At 38.0% G+C, this 18,492-nt stretch overlaps 1 protein-coding gene across 1 annotated transcript in view; it reads left to right on the plus strand.

Annotated features, from left to right (window-relative positions):
- Positions 1-14,115: 14,115 nt before the first annotated feature.
- NR1H4 (nuclear receptor subfamily 1 group H member 4) overlaps positions 14,116-18,492 on the plus strand; it is a gene marked incomplete at its 5' end in the record, with an annotated part of 60,578 nt that continues 56,201 nt past the window's right edge. The window contains 1 exon segment of the mRNA NM_001082726.1: positions 14,116-14,223. Within this exon segment, the coding sequence (NP_001076195.1) occupies positions 14,116-14,223 (108 nt within the window).

An 18,492-nucleotide genomic window follows, 5' to 3' on the forward strand; every position in this document is an offset into this window, starting at 1 on the left:
GCCTTCAATTGAATCCCTTCTATTGTTCATTTAAGGAAGATATTAACATACTTTTATATAAAGGGCTAAATAGTGAATATTTTGGCTCAGTGGGCCATCCAGTCCTGTGTTTTAACTGCTTAACTATGAAGTTACAGGGAGAAAGCACCTGTAAACATTCCACAGACAAATGGGCGAGACTGTGTGCCAAGAAAACTTCAGTTAAGGACTTTGAAATTTAAATTTCATATAATTTTCATGTGTCATGAAATATTCTTCTTTTGACTTTTTTCAACCATTTAAAAATGTAAGACTATTCTAAGCTAGTAGTCTGCACAAAACAGGAAGCGGGCCAACTTTGACTTGTGGGCAATAGTTTGCTGAACTCTAGTTTAAGTGTAGGAGGGGACTTAAAAAAATCATGGATAAATTGAAGTAAAACATAAGTCTATTCTGATATAAAATGTTTGAAATCCATGTGTTTTGTTTTTATAATGTGCACTTCCCATGAACTTTTAAAATTATTTATTTGTATTTATGTAAATAAGAGAGAGAGAAAGAGAGATCTCATATGCAGGTCACTCCCCAAATACCTGCCATAGCTGGTGGCCGTTGTTATCTGGAAACTCAGCTCAGGGCTCCTGTTAGGGTGGCAGGGACACAACTACTTGAGCCATCACCTGCTACCTTCAAGAGTACACATTAGCAGGAAGCTGGAATCAGGAGTGGAGCTGAAACTTGAACCCAGGCACTCCAACATGGGATGGAGGGTATCCCAAGTAGCATCTTAGGATGTGCTAAGCTGAATGTCCTGTCACATGATGAACTTTTTAAAGACCACTTGTTGTTGTGAAAGGCCTTTATGCTAAAGAGTGGACATAGTACATGGGAAGATAATGAAAAACTGGATATTCTTTATCTTGATTTTTTTGGTAAGAGAAATGGGGAACTGAACTGGAAAGATTGATGGGCATTTTCAGTGTGCTGTTTGAACTGCTTTCCATGTACTTGTATTACCTTTTCCAAAATCACTGTTCCCCCTTTTTAAGCCCCTTCAGGAATTGTAAACCCAATGAACCCGACTGGAGTAGACCCTATTAGCTACCTAGATTCTTGAAAGATCTGTTGTTAGCTAATCAGGACACTCACACTGTGGTTATCCAGCCAGCAATAATAGTCCAAATGATGAAGAATCAAGGGAATTGGAAATTCACTGGAGTAAGCAAGTGATCACTTAAGCCATTTTTCCAGTTAGGGCATGCCAAATATTGAATTTGGCAGAGCTAAGCTTGAAAAACAATAATTGGTTTAATTGAGCCAGTGTTTCTTGAGGAACTACTGTGTCCCAGGCAATCGAAGATGACACGTTTTTATGAGCATATAGAGGAAAATATAGTTGAGGAATCCAAAAGGAAGATGAATGTACCTAAAGACATCTGAGACCTGTAATGTGCTGTGGACATTTTGGGCAGCTTGATGAATGAGGCCGAAGGTTAAAAAGGAGTTGAGAAAAGGAAAGCACAGAGGGAATTCTAAAGTCTGAGCCACAGAGCTGTCATCTCCTATATTTCAGAGATTAGAAGAAATGAGTTCTTAGTTACAGAGTATATATTTGAGTTGAATATTAGGAAAAATTCCTGACTTTCCATTGTGGGTTCCTGGAAGGTGCTTTTATGGGAAATTGTATAATTTTCTATTCCACAGATAGGAGAAACTCTGATCAAGAAAAACAGTTGTCTGAATTTTAGGGGGCTTTTCAACCCATTTATTATACAATATATATTTAGCATAATTTTTTTAAGATTTATTTATTTGAAAGTCAGAATCACACACAGAGAGAAGGAGAGGCAGAAAGAGAGAGGTCTTCCATCTGCCAGTTCACTCCCCAGTTGGCCGCAACAGCCAGAGCTGAGCTGATCCTAAGCCAGGAGTCAGGAGCTTCCTCCAGGTCTCCCATGCGGGTGCAGGGGCCCAAGGAACTGGGCCATCTTCTACTGCTTTCCCAGGCCATAGCAGAGAGCTGGATCAGAAATGAAGCAAGCGGGTCTCGAACTGGCACCCACATGGGATGCCGGCACTGCAGGTGGTGGCTTAACCCACTACACCACAGTGCCAGCCCTATATAATTCTTAGACATGTGTGTATATATATATATATATATATATAAACATACAGACACATATATATTGAAATTTGAATTGTTAATATTAACAACTCGGATTTTAATGGTTTATTCCTCAGGCTCTCCAGCTTGCTGTCAAAACCTTCCTTCTCCCCAGCTACCTCTGTCCTCAGATATTTTAGAAGTGCCTTGGGGTCTTTTCAAGTTCATAGTCAAATTTGCCTTGGCTTCTCTTCCCAGTATTTTTATGTACATGAGGCAGAGCAACTCCCAGCCAGTAGTCAAAATTCCTCTGCTGGGCACCTGTATGCTGGCTATGGCATCAGCTGCTACTGTTGCACAATTGCCCCAGAAAGGCTCTGAGCCCTCTGGGGTTCAAAGTTCCAGTGATATGTGGCAGTCATTTGAGGAGATAGGTGGAGTTAAAATGAATTCTCCTACGTTGCATTCTGTTGAAAGGGTCTGCCTTCTACCTCCATGTTTCCAGACTTAGTTTTTATTTTCAGTCAATCCCTCCTCATCTCTGTGTGACAGCAAGGTCCCCTAAATCTAGTGTGCGTTGGATAAGCACCGCTACACTAAGGATTATGCTTATCTGTAGTGATTGAGACTTTGTTTTGTTTTCTAGACCCACCTGACTTATGAGATAGTAGAGTTCAATAGTTTGATGGAACTTTGCCATTGGTTTGCCAGATGGATCCAGATGTGTTTGAACCCCCATCATGGACATGGTTTTTGTTTCTTCTCAGAACACACTCTAGATCTTTTTCAATGACTCTTCTTTAGGGTTTTATTATTTCCTGTCCTTAAAAATTGCCCTTGGGGCTGGCATTGTGGCATAGTAGGGTAAGTGGCTGCCTTTATTGCCAGTTGGAGTCCTGACTGCTTCACTTCTGATCCATTTTCCTGCTAATGCACCTGGGAAACACAGGATGATGGACCAAATTCTTGCGTGCCTGCCATCCACATGGGAGATCTGGATAGAGTGCCTAGCTTCAGCCTTGTGCAGCCCTGGCTGTTGCAGGTATTTCGAGAGTAAAACACAGATAGAAGATCTATCAATCAATATTTCTGTCTCTCTCTTTCATTCCCCTCCTTCCTGCCCTCTCCATCACTCTGCCTTTTTGACTGAATAAATAAGTAAGTAAATCTTTTTTTAAAAATTTCTCTTGACACAAGGGTGCAGTTGGATAGGAAGAATAACTTCTAAGGGTCTGTAGTGTTGTAGAATAATTATAGTTGACAATAATTGACTGAATATTTCAAATAGCTAGCAGAGAGGATTTTGAATGTTCCCAACACAAAGAAATGATAAATATCTGAAGTGATAGACATGCCAGTTATCCTGATTTGACACTATACATTGTATTCCTGTACTGAAATGACACACTTTGTTCCACAAATATGTACAATTACTATGTGAAATTTAAAAATGAAGATTTAAAAAATATTGTTCTTGAAATCACCACTTCCTTTATCTTTCTCCCTGCCAATTCCCTTTTTCTTCACACCCAAATCTCACTATTAGAACATCTTGGATTTTTCTTCATGAACAACTGTCATGACAGCATGTAATCATCTGTGTATTTGTGTGATTATCCCTTTAATGTTGCCATTCTTCTGTTCTTTGACATCATGGATCATGGATGCTTTTTTTTCCTTTTACCATTTTATCTCCAAATATCCAAGATGGGGCTTAATATAGAATAAAGAAGTGTCCTATATTTGTTGAAAGCATGCAAATTATTAATCAATAAAACAAACAAGTTTTGGGTTGACTACCTTACCAGCAACCAAAAGTTATCTGAAACTCACTTAAGCGAGAGCTGGGTTGTTAGGTGAGTGAGAAAGAAGACACTTGAATAGTGCAGAAATAGATATTTGTCTAGCAAAATAAACACCTATATTCTCTTCCTGAATAACAAGTATAAATAGTTATTTACTTATAAACAAAATTATTTCTTGGTGGAGACATTATAAAAAGATTTGAAAACCAAATCAGATAACAGGCTAGGAAAAGAGGTTCAGATAGCAAATCTTTTCATTACTCAACCCTTTAAATTACTTCTTTAGAGAGATAAAAGACGGAAGGAATACTTAGAGATACAGCTCAAGGTGAACACTGCTTGTCTTGGGTAATCAGATTTAATCTGGACATTTCCTGAGGATGAAACTTCAAATATTTTGGTGAGATTTCCCATTACTTTTCTTTTTATAATAATCTTCTTTTACACTAGAACAGTATACTCATACGATCATGATAGACCATAAGAATGAAAATGCAAGCCCTCGAGATTTCCTCTAAAAGGCAGAAATAAGGAGGATCCTGGGGAAATACTTTCAGAATTTTTAATCTGCTGCCCAAATGTATAAATAGTGAAGAAAATTCCAGCAGGAAGTGGAAGTCTAAGCCACTACTGTGTTTTGACGTAGACCTTTTCAACTTTATAATAAAGTTTAAGATAATAAATCATGGATTCATGTCATTTTCAATTTAAGTTTTTATATATGCTCCTGCTTTCCTATGTATCAAAGACATGAAGATGTAACTAAAATGTCATCATATCTTGCTCAAATCTCTCAAGTGCTAAAATTTAAATGAAAGCATATGGTGTTTTCCCAGATAAATCAGAGAGGATCTATTCTAAAAGCATGGATTTTGGGCATTGTTAAGTTCAAATGAGGTACAGAAATGATCAATATTGAGAGAAGATACATATAGAAAGGCTATGGTAAAATGTCTACTAACAGAGTCATTTGTACTTTTGTAAATTCGCTTGCTCTCTCTTTCCCTCTCTCTCTTAATCAACAATTTCACCCCCAAAAAACAAGCTCTCTATTCATTTATTTTCCTTTCAGGGCTTTTTTCTGAAGACCATCACGACAAAAGTGCATTCTCAAATGGAAAATTTTGGATGGGATCAAAAATGAATCTCATAGAACACTCCTACTTACCAGCCATGGATGAATTTTCTTTTTCTGAAAATTTATTTGGTAAGTTGTCAAGTTGACTTGGGTATCAATCAAAGCAAACTGTAATTTGGAAATACATGAGAAAAATAGCTAGATGGTGAGTCCAACGGAGAATCGAGAAAATCTTTTTGTTCCAAGTATTCAATACATGTTAGCATTCCACAAGGTTAGAGAGGTAGATTGGACCTTGGATTCATTGAACCTAATGGTCTTCATTTTTATAGATGAAGACTGCAGGTCTCTGAAGAGCTTTGTGACTTGCCCAAGGCCATGAGGCTAGATAATTAACAGAGTTGGGAGTGGAAACTGATTCCTGCTCTCAGGTTAATTCTAATATTATTATGGTAGGTATTAAAATATGAAATCATGATTCTTATGGTTTAATATTATACCTATTAAAGGCTTAGGTTATGGCTCTGCAGTAGGTTACCTTTTCATCATTCCTTCAGTGATGGGGGAATCTGTCAGGATTAGTCATTTAAGTTGGATTGAGAACAAATTGTACTAAGTTGTTCTCAGTAGAACTATAACTAGATGATACCATAAAATGATATATTGCTCCACTTTATGCATTTATGGAAAACACTTCACTATAAAGACTTTCAATTGAGAACATCAGCAAAGAGTCAGCAAAAGCAATATTTTGGGTGGGGCAGAAAGCCATCTACTACACTTAACATAATTTCTTTGTGCATAATAACCTTCCTGGGTGGCTTGGGTACTTGCAGTTTTCACTTGCTATTAATATATGGGCCATGATAGACCACGACAGTGAAAATGGAAATGCTTCCAATTCTATAGCGTTAATGTGTTAAGGCATGGTCCTTTGCTTGGCTGCAGATATCCCTAGGAGATATTAATAGTTTATGCTGTTACCTACTAGTCATTATCTCTTTAATGTGTAATGGTTTATCAGCTCATTTCCAAGCAGGTGTTATTATTTGTATTTCGCATTTGTATGTCACCCTTGCTTAAGGGCATTTAAGGGCAATGATTATATTTTATAGGCAGTGGTCACGTTTAACTAATAATAATATACTCTTGATAAATAGGAATTGAGTGACAATTGAGTAAGAAATAGCAAAGGAGGAAAGAGGTTTAGAGGAAAGGGGGATGTTGATCAGTAACTCTCAAAGCCCAAAGGCAAGGATAATTATTTATGAAATGGCAAGTTATCACACACACTTGCTGTAAGTTTTTTCTTCTGGTTGACTTTTCTTCATTCTATGAATGCATTCAAGGACAGATAATGGTCCTGCCTCAATGTCTGGTCATTTGACCATTTGTTCTAACCTGTCCTTCCATAGCTCTTTAAAAAAAAAATCAAAGCAGGGCCGATACTGTGGCATAGTGGACTGAGCCTCTGCCTGTGGTGCCAGCATCCCATATAGGCACTGGTTCATGTCCTGGCTGCTCCTCTTCTGTTCCAAATATCTGCTTATGGCATGGGACAGCAGAGGAAGATGGCCCAAGTGCTTGGACCCCTGTACCTGCGTGGGGGACCTGGAGGAAGCTCCTGGCTCCTGGCTCCTGGCTTCAGATCAACCCAGCTCTGGCCATTATGGCTATTTGGGGAGTGAACCAGCAGGTGGAAGAGCTCTCGCTCTCTCTCTCTCTCTCTGTAACTCTACCTCTCAAAGAAAGAAATAAAATCTTTAAAAAAAATCAATGTATATACATCTTCATAACTTTTTGCTCTGTCAGTCAGTACTTACAGACTAATTAATACTGTTGGTACTTACCACTGAATAAGGCAAATTCTACTTAAGAAGATATGTTTCAAATAAAAACTTCCATTTCTTACTCTAAAATTTTATGATTACATGTTAGGATTTCTACATCTGAACTTTGGTGTCATGGTTATTATTCCAACCTGCTCAGCTCCAGTTGGTACATAGGGAGGAAATTGTAGGGTTTCTCTTACAAACTAGTCCAGTTTTAAGCAAACACACCAAGTTGCAGGTTAGTCTTAGTAACTATGAAATGGAAAAGATGTCAATAAGTAGATGAAAAGTCATGGAATTTCTGTCAGTTTAAAAGGACCTGAAGTATACATAGAAGCACCAAGTATAAACTGTGGCTCCTGATTTCTGTGTGTGGTTCCCACATCTCTCTTTTGCTGGGACACGTTCTTATCTGGTTTTCTAACACTGTATTTAAGATCTCTTAGAATATTTAGGACAAGGTGCATGAGCTGCAATGCACAGCTGTTATTTCTGGTTACCTGAGCCCTTCTTTGGTGAGCAAAGTTGATGCATATATGACTCCTCTTCCTTTGTCCCACCACATTCTTTCCAAGTCTCTTTTCCCAAGTGCTCTCAGTCCCCTTCTACCCAATATACTTGAGCTAAGGTGTGCTAGAAGGAAGGATGGAGAATATTTTGATTCCTTTATTCCTCTTCTCCATCTTCTTGTGTGTCCTGATAACATTGGTGGAATCTGTGGTTGTTCCTTAAGATCAGTGGGGAGTATATGAGGGGAAAGATGGGCACCAAGGACTAACTCATCACTCCTGAATCTTATGCTATACCACAGATTCAAAAGCTTTACTCCATTGGTTCAATCAGTCAGAAAGCCAGAATTTTTTCCAGTCATCTGTGTACTCAAAACCAGTTGTCATGTTGTTAGAATAGGACAAAGATAGCTTATGGTACAGCAGTCATTTCTTCCACACAAATGTTGAACACTGATGACATGCTTTACATTGGAATAAGACAGGGAATGAGATAGGCAGCATTCAATAAACATGTAAATAAATGAAATCCTATGAGGAAGAGAGAGGTTTTTTGACAAGGTGATATCTTAGTGACTGGAGGTATGAACACTCTAGCTGGTATGCTCAGGGAAGACCTCTGAGGAATGGATAATTGAGCTGAGAATGAGAGACAAGAAGGCTGATAGAACATTCCAGGGGGAGGCAATGGCATGTGCAAAACCCCAAATTCTGCCTTGGACTTGGAAGGGCCTTGTCTTCTCATTTTTCTTTAATACAGTAGAAAGTCTAGAGAACTAGCTCTGGACCCTGATGTCCCATTGAGTAGCTGTGCAGCCTTGAACAACTTACCCCATTTTAAATGGTAAAATGAGATTATTAGGCTAGAAATTGTAGAACTCTGTCAACTTTTAACATCCAAGTCCAAAAAATATCCAGGTCAGCAAGTAGTTATGATGACTCAGTGATAGTCACCTGGTACAGGACTTCACACATCCTTTCAAGGTGGTCCTGGGCATGACCCCCTCACTGCAGGTAATTTTAAAGACCGTGATTAAATCCCAACTTTATGACATTGGAAAGGTTACCTGTATTTAAGACAAACACTGGTTAGCACTCACTAATGGATGTTAGAGACACTAATGACCCTTTCAAAAATACCCTTAACTTTCCTGTAGAGAAGACCATGGTGGACCTTTCACTTTTCAAAGGTTTTGGCTTCAAGAGAAGGCAAAGTATTTCTATCTATATAAATGATTATTCCAAAAAGAAGAGCCTGAAGCAAGGATTATGTGCTGGCATTTTGTATGTGAGGTGGTAGGGAGCGCAAAAGCGAGAGATTGTGGTGATGAGGCTGGGGAAGGAGGAAAACCAATATGAGGCAAGTTATCAAGATCACTGCTGTGGGTGAGGGGAACTTGATGCCATTGATGGAGAATTGCCAGCTGAGGGATCCGAGTCTGGCATGTTTATTAACTGGCTTCTGGCTCCTATTGGTTGAGGGTTGCTCCTAGGTCATTAACTCCCCTGTACTTCTGAGCTGTTATTGAGCTCAGGCCAAGAAGTTTTCTGTGATGTTGAAGGAGTTCTGAGCAGAAAGAAAAAGATGTGCATCACACTCTTGAAATGACATGCTGTCTGCCTAGGTTAAGTCTGAGCGCTTATAGAATCCATTGTCACAATTGCTGCTGAAGTCAGTGGTAGGGGGATCAGATGTGACACCATCATTAGAAAAGAAGTAAAGAAGCTTGGACAGAATGGAACTTGGATATGGGGCTGAAATAATCACCCTGGAGTCTTTTAATTTATTCTGCACCCAGATACCCCTGACAAATCCAGATGGGAATCTAGTCCATCAGTAACTGAATCCGTGTGGAGGACTCAGAATGGAAGGACATAGTGACCTCACAGAGATCAGTCTTTCCTTTGGGAAGTCCTATAGCCAGGAAACTTGGTCAAAGATTAATTTAGTGTACTATAAAAGGCATTTCAGATGAATGAAGAAGGCAAGGTTTTATGCCATTAGTGCATAATAAAAAGTAATAATGACAAAGTCCACAGCTTCCCACAGTTTGGCATAGTGAATAGGGTAAGAGGCAGTATATAACTTAATATCTAAATATTCTTTTAGCAAATTCTGGTTTAAAAACTCAAAAATTGTAGACTTTCAAAGAACCTGTAAATAGAAAATACCATTTTGATAACAAGACAGAATAAGTAACAGAAAGTATGGTCCTAAGCTCTCATGTCCAATGTTCTAGCATAATGGGCACTGATTCAATTAGCTTGGTGATATTCTGAAAAGTTAATTGAATTTGAGTTAAATATGAAGTGAGATAAGAAGAAAATAATCTCAGGGACAATAATACTCTCTGAACTTCAGTTTTCTTGCCTGTAAAAGGGAATCATAATGACCCTCTCTTCACTGCCTGTTGGGAGGAATGACAGAGCTTTGGTGGGAAAGTCCTCTGTGAACTGCAGTGCCTCATAAAACATCATAATTATATCATCCAGAACTTGAAATGTGGTTGTATATTTTTTAATTGTTGAAATGATAAGCACCATTCTTCTCATTAAAAGAAGGAAGTGCTGTTTAGCTTAGCTCTGCTGAGTGCAAAGAATTTTCGAGGAGCCAACAAGAATTAACTACATGTAAATAAATTTCCGGGTGCCCCAAGGAAGGCAACACATGTTCTATCTCATCTTGATATTACAGCTTTGGAATCTACAAATCATACTATTTTTATTATTGTGTCTAATAATCTCTCCCGAGCCCTCTGAATGAAGCCCAGCAAGTGGCAGGAGGCAGATTCCACACACAATCCTACATATTTGCTTTCTGTTTCCTTTGGCTCTTTCTCACGGCTTTGTGCTTCGCTAAGCTGTTCCTGCTTACCTTCTCTGGGTATGCTTTATTTTTACTAAAAGATATTCACTTTGGAATCTGGCTTTTGCCTGTATCCTATGCTTAAATTAAAAGCGTCTTCCAGATGTTACAGACTTAGCCAGATGTTTTCAAATACAATTAAAAGTCTTGAGATGAACTTTTGTAGAATAATTTTGACATTTGATTTCAGGTATTTATCCACCTCACTGAGTTCAACTTGAGTGAATGTAGTTCTGACGTACTGGGTGATTTAAAGCATAAAATTCTCAGAAGATGGAAAGACATAATTGGTTCAAAGTGAAGCTGTTTTAGCACACTTGTAATATTTTCACTGCTGTTTCTTATCCTCTTCTCTTCCACAGCTCTAAATGGTGTTTGAGATTTAAGTAATTGCCATGACTTTGATTCTTGTTCTCTCAAGGAATCTCAGATCTAGTGTTCTTGTTAGTGGAGTAAAGAAATGAGAGAATGAAAGAAATATTAAATGAGCCTTCCTTTATTACCAAATAGATTATTGGTTCCTTTAGAAAGGGCATGCATAGTTTTAAAAAGGCATGCAACAAGAGAGAGAGTTAAAGACAAGTCAGCCAGCTGGTAGGAGATTCCATTGCAGTTTAGAGCTTAGCTCCCAATTCAAGGCTAACAGACACACATTCAGGGGCACCAACTGAGAAAGATTGGCTACAAAATCATATGATGTTTATAAATAAATAATGATGAAATTATTGTGATGCTAAGTTACCATTTCTTGATTGCTTTCTATGTGCCATACATAATGCTAAGTACATTTTTAGACTTGTTAGCACACTTCCTAGATTAAGTCTCATCTCTGCCATCTACTAGTCTGTGTTTATGGGAAAATTTCTTACATTTGTGCTAGTTACTTGCCTTATTCAATAATGTGCTCAGAAGGATGCCTGGCATATCCACAGGGCTCTATGTGCCATGAACATTAATTCTCACAACACTCTGACAAGGTAAAGAAAATGGATATTTAAAGATGTTAGATAATCTGTTTAGAGTTTCATAAATAGTGAGTAGGCAACCACAATATAATTAAGATGAGGAACTAGATTTGAATGTTTAAGGCTCTAGGATGAGAGCAGTCTGTTCACCTTCTTCATGCGGAAAGCCTGTGTAGTGAGTGTATCACTGTTGGCCATGCTTCTTCCCAAAGATAGTTCTCAGAAAAGCATTGTCAGTGTCTGCTTTGGGACTTCCCTTTGTTTATGCCTTCATGGCTGATCCCTGACTCACCATGATTGGTGTAGCATTCACATTGCTTTTGAGTGCCAGCTACAACAGTGCTGTCCTGTAGAACATTCTGTGATGAAAGATATGTTCCAGACCTACTTTGTTCAATATAGTAGCCACTGTCCACATGTGGCTGTTGAATACTTGTGACTAGTGCCACAGTAGATCTATCTCTACTTTTATTTAACTTAATTTACATTTAAGAATCCATATATAGCTAAAGAATATTGTTTCAAGCAACATAGATCTACTTAAAAAGTATATTTTTTATTTAAAAAGAATTAGGCAGTTGATCATCTCTAAGAAACATGCAAAAGGACCCAATCAGTTTTATGATAACATTCTATGGGAATTTTATTCAATGACAAAGGTTTCCTGGATTACAAAAATTGCTAATATGCTAATTATTTCTTAGTATAGGTGCTTTTGAGGACAATGAACAACTCATTTTGTTTTGATCAGATCAAAATCTTTGTGGAAAATTCTTGAAACAGAAAATTTGGAGGTTGTTTGTCTTGGTTCACATTCTTTTTTTATTTTTTATTTATTTATTTTATTTGAGAGGTAGAGTTACAGACACTGAGAGAGAAAGAGACAGAGAAAGGTCTTACTTCCATTGGTTCACCCCCTAAATGGCCGCTATGGCTGGTGTGCCACACCGATCTGAAGCCAGGAGCCAGGTGCTTCCTCCTGGTCTCCCATGGGGTGCAGGGGCCCAAGCACCTGGGCCATCCTCCACTGCACTCCCGGGCCACAGCAGAGAGCTGGACTGGAAGAGGAGCAATCGGGACTAGAACCCAGTGCCCATATGGGGTGCCGGCGCCACAGGCAGAGGATTAAACAAGTGAGCCACGGCACCGGCCCCGGTTCACATTCTTTAGTTTGTCTTCCACTAACGACCCTTTCAAGACAGAGATAGCTCTGGGATTGTGAGGGGAGGAGATTGGGGTCACAAGGAAATTGAGGATTAAGAACAGATTTTCAAATGGGGACCCTGTACTGAGAAATCCAAACTGAAATAAACCAAGAGACCATCATTCTTTTCTTCTTTCTTGACAGTTTAGCAAGTGGGCCTTCTGATAGAAAACATAGCTTAGTCTTAACTTCATCTTATATGTATATTTGTTGACTATGGAAATTCATTTAACCTCATTGGGTTGCTGTGAAATAGAGTTGAAGATAATACACATCATGACTAATAGTTTTCTCAAAGCTTATAAGTGAGAATCCTATAAGACATGCATTTGGAACCTTTTTGAAGATTATAGCAATGACCTGCCCTGCTGTGTTACACTTATGTAGATAAGCTTTGTAAATCCTGCAATGTTACACTTATGTAGATCAACTTCACCTTTTAAATCTGCTCTCTCATATATTATCTTATTTTATCTTCACAACAGGCCTTTGAGAGATGTAGGGCAGGAATTATTATCTATGTTTTACCATCTGTTAATGTAACACGTGGGGCCCACAGAAGCTGAGAGACTTGCCTAGGGTTGCATAGTGCATCTGGCTACATGATGTCTGGGTTCATCCCTGACCCTATTGTGTTCCCTTCTAAATTCCTCTCTTCCAGAAAACAACCAGTGGACTTAAAGTTGATATCCAGAGGTTATGATTCAGGTTAAAAAAATGCAATTCTTTTTACTCAATAAGCAAACCATTACCACTAGAATCCAAAGCTGAATAATCGAATATAATGAGGATGGGTAGCCCTCCATGGTACTAACAATCTTTAAAATCTTATTTTATTAGTGCATACATAACTACATGCAGTTATGGGATCTTCAGTCCTATTTTACAAACAAGGAGGTCAAGGCAAAAAAGGCTCAGGAACTTATTCATGATTCACAGAGCTAGTAGCCAACAGGGCCTGGATGTATTAGCTTGCTAATGCTGCTATAACAAGTATAACAGACCCGGTGATTTAAACAACTGAAGTTTATTATCTCAGTTCTAGGTGCTGAACGCCCAAAATCAATGTGTCAGCAGGATTGGTTCCTCCTGAAGGTTGAGGGGGGAATGATCTGCTCTAGACCTGTCTCCTAGACTTGTAAATGGCATCTTCTCTCTGTGTCTCTTCACACAGTGTTCCCTCTAAGCGTGTCTGTCTCTGTGTCCCAATTTCTCATTTTTATAAGAACATGAATCATATTGGATTAGGGCCTATCCCAATCCTCAGTTTGATTTTATTAACTCTAAATGACCTGACCTCAAAATAAGGTCATATTCCGAGTATTGGGAGTTAGCACTTCAACATATGAATTTGACATCACATAGTTCAACCTATAACACTGGACACAAACTCAATTGGCCTGGTCAGTGGGCCTGTTAAGCATTGTGCTTTAATGCTTCCTGTTGTTACGAAAACATGTCATCCTGTTGCCTTTTGATAGGAACAAATGTCAAGACATAGATCGTGGTACTTGACCTCCAAATCAAGAGCACTGAACAGAAATCTACCCTTTAAAAGTTTTTTTTTTTTTTCAGTGGAAAAAGTACTCCATGAAAATGTTTATCTAAGCGACTGATTTCCAGCTTACTAGGCAATTTGGCATTGAGGACTTTTCTCATAAACATTTACAAATATTCTTCTCCGTAATGAAGTTAATCAGTAAACCACACAACCTCTGGCCTCTCTCACTTCTTACCTAGTCTGATTTTCAGTTGCTGTGAATAAGCTATGAGTGGTAATGCAGTTTCAGGGGTTAGAAAACCCAGTTCATTTTAGCCCTCACCACAGCTGCTCACCACCAGGATTTGTCACGGACATGATGAGTATGAAGCCTGCTAAAGGTAGGATGCTGCTCGCAGGCTCTGTGGGTTTAGCTTCTGCAACCAGACTGTGAGATTTGGGAACTTCGGTTTGAGATCAAAGCAATAGCTCTGTGCCAAAGATGGCTCAGTCTGACCCACAGTACTTGGGTGGCTGATTTCTATAGGGTTCTCAGCAGGTGAGCATTTCACTGGGGTTAAATCTAAGTATGTGTTCCTTAAAATTTTTCATGAGAAGTTATGTCAAGTTAGCAATGTTCTTTCAAGTAAAACCTTATATAGTTTTAACATTAATCTCAATGGACACTTGAAAAATCATTTTCTAATACATTTTTTAATGTTATGTTTTGAAAGTGACAAATCTCAGATCCCAGTGGATCATAAAATCAATCTAGTGGTTTGTGATCTGCATTAAGAACTAGAATGGAATGGAATGGAATGGAATAGAATAGAATAGAATAGAAAAATCAGAGTGCTCCTCAAGAAGTAAGGATAAATGTTAGTTCATGGAAATTTTGTTTAAGTTACATACATATAAGTATGTACAGTGGTCATGATATAAAACACATTTCAACCTATGTATTATGGTAAAAAAATAATGAAAAGATCTTGAGAATTTAATGAATTAAAAATGAACTTAAAGAACTAGTTTCATAGCAGTTTCCTCACACCAGTGTATGACAGACCAAAGAAGTAAAGATTTGAATTTGGGGTCTGGGATATTTGTTTTCTCTGAATTAAAGCATAGGTCATAATTAAATCAGTTAAATATATTGTATTTATTATTTTCCTGAAGATAGAAACTTTCCAGCAAAAATAAATTCCAATAATTTTTACACTAATTATAATTGTGAATTTTTTTTTTATCATAGACTTGGCATCACCCCATTTTGTGGAATTGTGATGTTTAAAAGTAACCAATACTATATTTAGAAATGAAAATTAGTTGGAAGGCTGGAGAAGTGAATTTTCCACTCACTTTGGTTTAAGAAACATTTATTAAACATTTACTGTGTGTCAGGCATTGTGTTAGGTGCCAGGAATGACAAAAAGGGAGCATAATCTAATATTTTGCCTTTAAGAGTTCAGACTATCCACAATAATAAAAATGTGTTGAATGCTTTTGTTATTTCAGGCGCTACACAGCGGCCTTCTTTGTCTTAGTTCATCCTCATGATAACCTCTCACACAGATACCACATTACCCCAGCTGGATAGAGGAAGAAACAGATGTTTAAGGAATTTAATGCCTTTCCCGAGATCATACATTTTGATAGTTCAGGGTAAAATGAGTGCAGATTTGGCCACTTAGTAGGGGTACTGTAGTCCAGTGCATCATACCACCTCAAGTTCAGTATTTGGTGAACAAATCCAAGCGATTGTGCATGCCTTAAAGGAGCACTGAAGTAGAGGAGTGTACCCAGGGAGGACAGAAAGAATTCCACCCAGGGGAACGGGGGCAGGCCTCACAGAGGAGACCATCAGCTGACACAGCAGGCAGAGGGACCAGGCAGGCCTGGGGCTGGGAAGGGCAGACAACTTTATAAGTGAAGCCATGTCATGTATTCAAGAAACCGTGGATTTGGCAATCAAGGAAGGCAGAAAAGGACGTTTGTCCATTCATTTCAATTCAGCAAGCATTCATTAAGCATTTCCTACAGTCAACCATGTACCAGAGATGAAAACTAGGTACAGTCTGGACCCTTTTCTCAGGAGCATCAGAAACTGTGAGGTCGCTGGAAAGTATCTTCATTATTGTGTGAATCTGAGTCTCCCATTTGGGTGCACAGTAGTTCTGGTCACAAACTTAGCACTGTACTGTTTAATTTGGCAGTCACTAGCCACATGTTTAGATTAAATATAGAGTTCAATTTCTTTTGTGGCACTCATCAGAACAGTTTCCTCAACACTGTATTTTAAACTTAGAATTGCTTATGTAATAGTGAGGCTGGCTGTTAATAATACCATTTTATAGAAGAAATTGAAATGGAAAAATGTTAGGCAATTGTGTAAGATGTCAGGCTTTATGCGTGGTGTAAATTGCCCCAGTGCAATCATTTTGGAGTAGATTGCCTATGCTGGTTCTTCGGTTTTAAGATGGCTGTATTTTTGCTTTTGTGCTTTGTGGGAGATTTGATGGGCACACTGTGAAATACGAGGAGTGGATGTGCTTTGAGAATAGAAGCATAACTTGGTATTATTGTTTCCTGTTCTCATGTTTTTACCATGTTTCATTGTTTTAGCAGAATATGAGGATTATCTATGTTTGTGAAAGTTTTCCATTTTAATTTAGATGATTCAATGTGACATTAATATTATTATTTGGCCTGAGTTGGCACTCCCTTGTGGTCATTGATTATGAAAATATTTGTTTTTCTTGAGTCAGTGTTCAGAGATTTGGAATTGTCATGTGGGGAAAAAAGTCACACATTTGCTTGAATTCTACACATTTCCTTGAATTCTACAATTTCTTTGAATTCTATTAATGACAGAATTCATTAAAGTGACAAATCTCAGATCCCAGTGGATCATGAAATCTATCTAATGGTTTGTGATCTGCATTAAGAACTAGAATAGAATAGAATAGAATAGAATAGAATAGAAAAGAAATATCAGAGTGCCCCTCAAGAAGGAAGGATAAGTGTTATTTCATGGAAATTATGTTTAAGTTACATACATATAAGTATGTACAGTGGTCATGATATAAAACACATTTCAAACTATGTATTATGGTAAAAAATAATGAAAAGATAGTGAGAATTTAATGAATTAAAAATAAACTTAAAGAACTAGTTTCATAGCAGTTTTCTCACACCAGTGTATGACAGACCAAAGAAGTAAAGATTTGAATTTGCTGTCCTTGGACAAATTGCTTAATCTTACTTTATCAAATCTGTGGTGGAGAAAAATTGGGGTAATAGGGAAGCAGAGATAAGGAGGGTAAGATGGTTGGAAGATAAAATTTGGGTATAAGTGAAACTAGTGCATTTAATAGCTTTTAGTTTTTTATAATCCTTTTACTTTAGAAATTTTAGTCATATTATAAAATAGATCAGAATTTTGTTATATTTTTTCTTTTCTTTTTTATGTAATCATTCCACATTTTTATTTTTCCATTTTGTAGTCATAAGAAAAAACACCATTATCAACTTTTTTGTCTATCGGATATACTGATTTTCTGTTGTTTTGTAGGACTAAGTTGGCCATGGAAGAAAGGGAACTGATATTGTATACTGTGTGCTATCAATTGTTCCTTGGGTCAGTGAAGAAAGCATTCTTTTTATTTTTTATTTAAAATTTTTCTTTTAGATTTTTCAATATTTATTTATTTGAAAATCAGAATTACTGAGAAAGAGGGAGACACAAAGAGAGACACACACAGAGAGCTATTGATCTTCCATCCACTGGTTCACTCCCCAGATGGCTCCAACAGGCAGGGCTGATCCAGGTCAAAGCCAGGAGCCAGGAGATTCTACCAGGTCTCCCACATGGCAGGCAGGAGCCTAAACACTTGGGCCATTTTCTGCTGCTTTTCCCCAGGCCATTACCAGGGAGCTGGATCAGAAGTAGAGCAACCAGGACACAAACCAGCACTTATATGGGATGCCAGTGTCACAGGTGGAAGTTTTACCCACTATGTCACAGTGCTGGCCCCCAAAAACATTCTTTTTAGCATTTAATACGTTTACTGTTGTAAAAAAAAAAAAGCCCTGAATTCTAATGCCCATAAGCTCTTTGTCAGATGGAGATTTTAGGTATAAAGAACTAAAAGATCACTTGGCACAGGGACTTCTCTTGATTAGGTGAACAAATGCCCAGACAGGGTAGGGAGGCACAGTTGTCCCTTGGTATCTGCAAAGGTTTGATTCCAGGACCCCTTGTGGATATCAGAATCTGTGGATTCTTAAATCCCTTATATAAAATGGTGTTGTATTTGCATTTAACCTACATTCTCCTGTATATTTTTCATCATCTCTATATTTCCTATAATGCTTAACACAATGTAAATGCTAAATAAGCAGCTGACTGCATTGTTTAGTGATTATTAACTAGAGAAGGGTCTGTGCATGTTCAATACATATGCAATTTTTTTGAAATACTTGTTTTCTGGGGTTGTTGAATCCACAAACGCAGAACCCCTGGACATGGTGCGGAGTCGACTATAATGGTTTTCAGACTTCAGAACCATGACCCACCATGGGCTTAGATTGAGGAAGGATTTCCCATAAGAAGCAAACACCTTACAGGGAAATTTGGAGACAGAGGAAGCTTTGGGAGGGAATGGCTGTGT

Source organism: Oryctolagus cuniculus, chromosome 11, assembly GCF_051225735.1.
Source record: "Oryctolagus cuniculus isolate XC-2025 breed Fujian yellow rabbit chromosome 11, ASM5122573v1, whole genome shotgun sequence".
In the NCBI taxonomy this organism is placed as follows: domain Eukaryota; kingdom Metazoa; phylum Chordata; class Mammalia; order Lagomorpha; family Leporidae; genus Oryctolagus; species Oryctolagus cuniculus.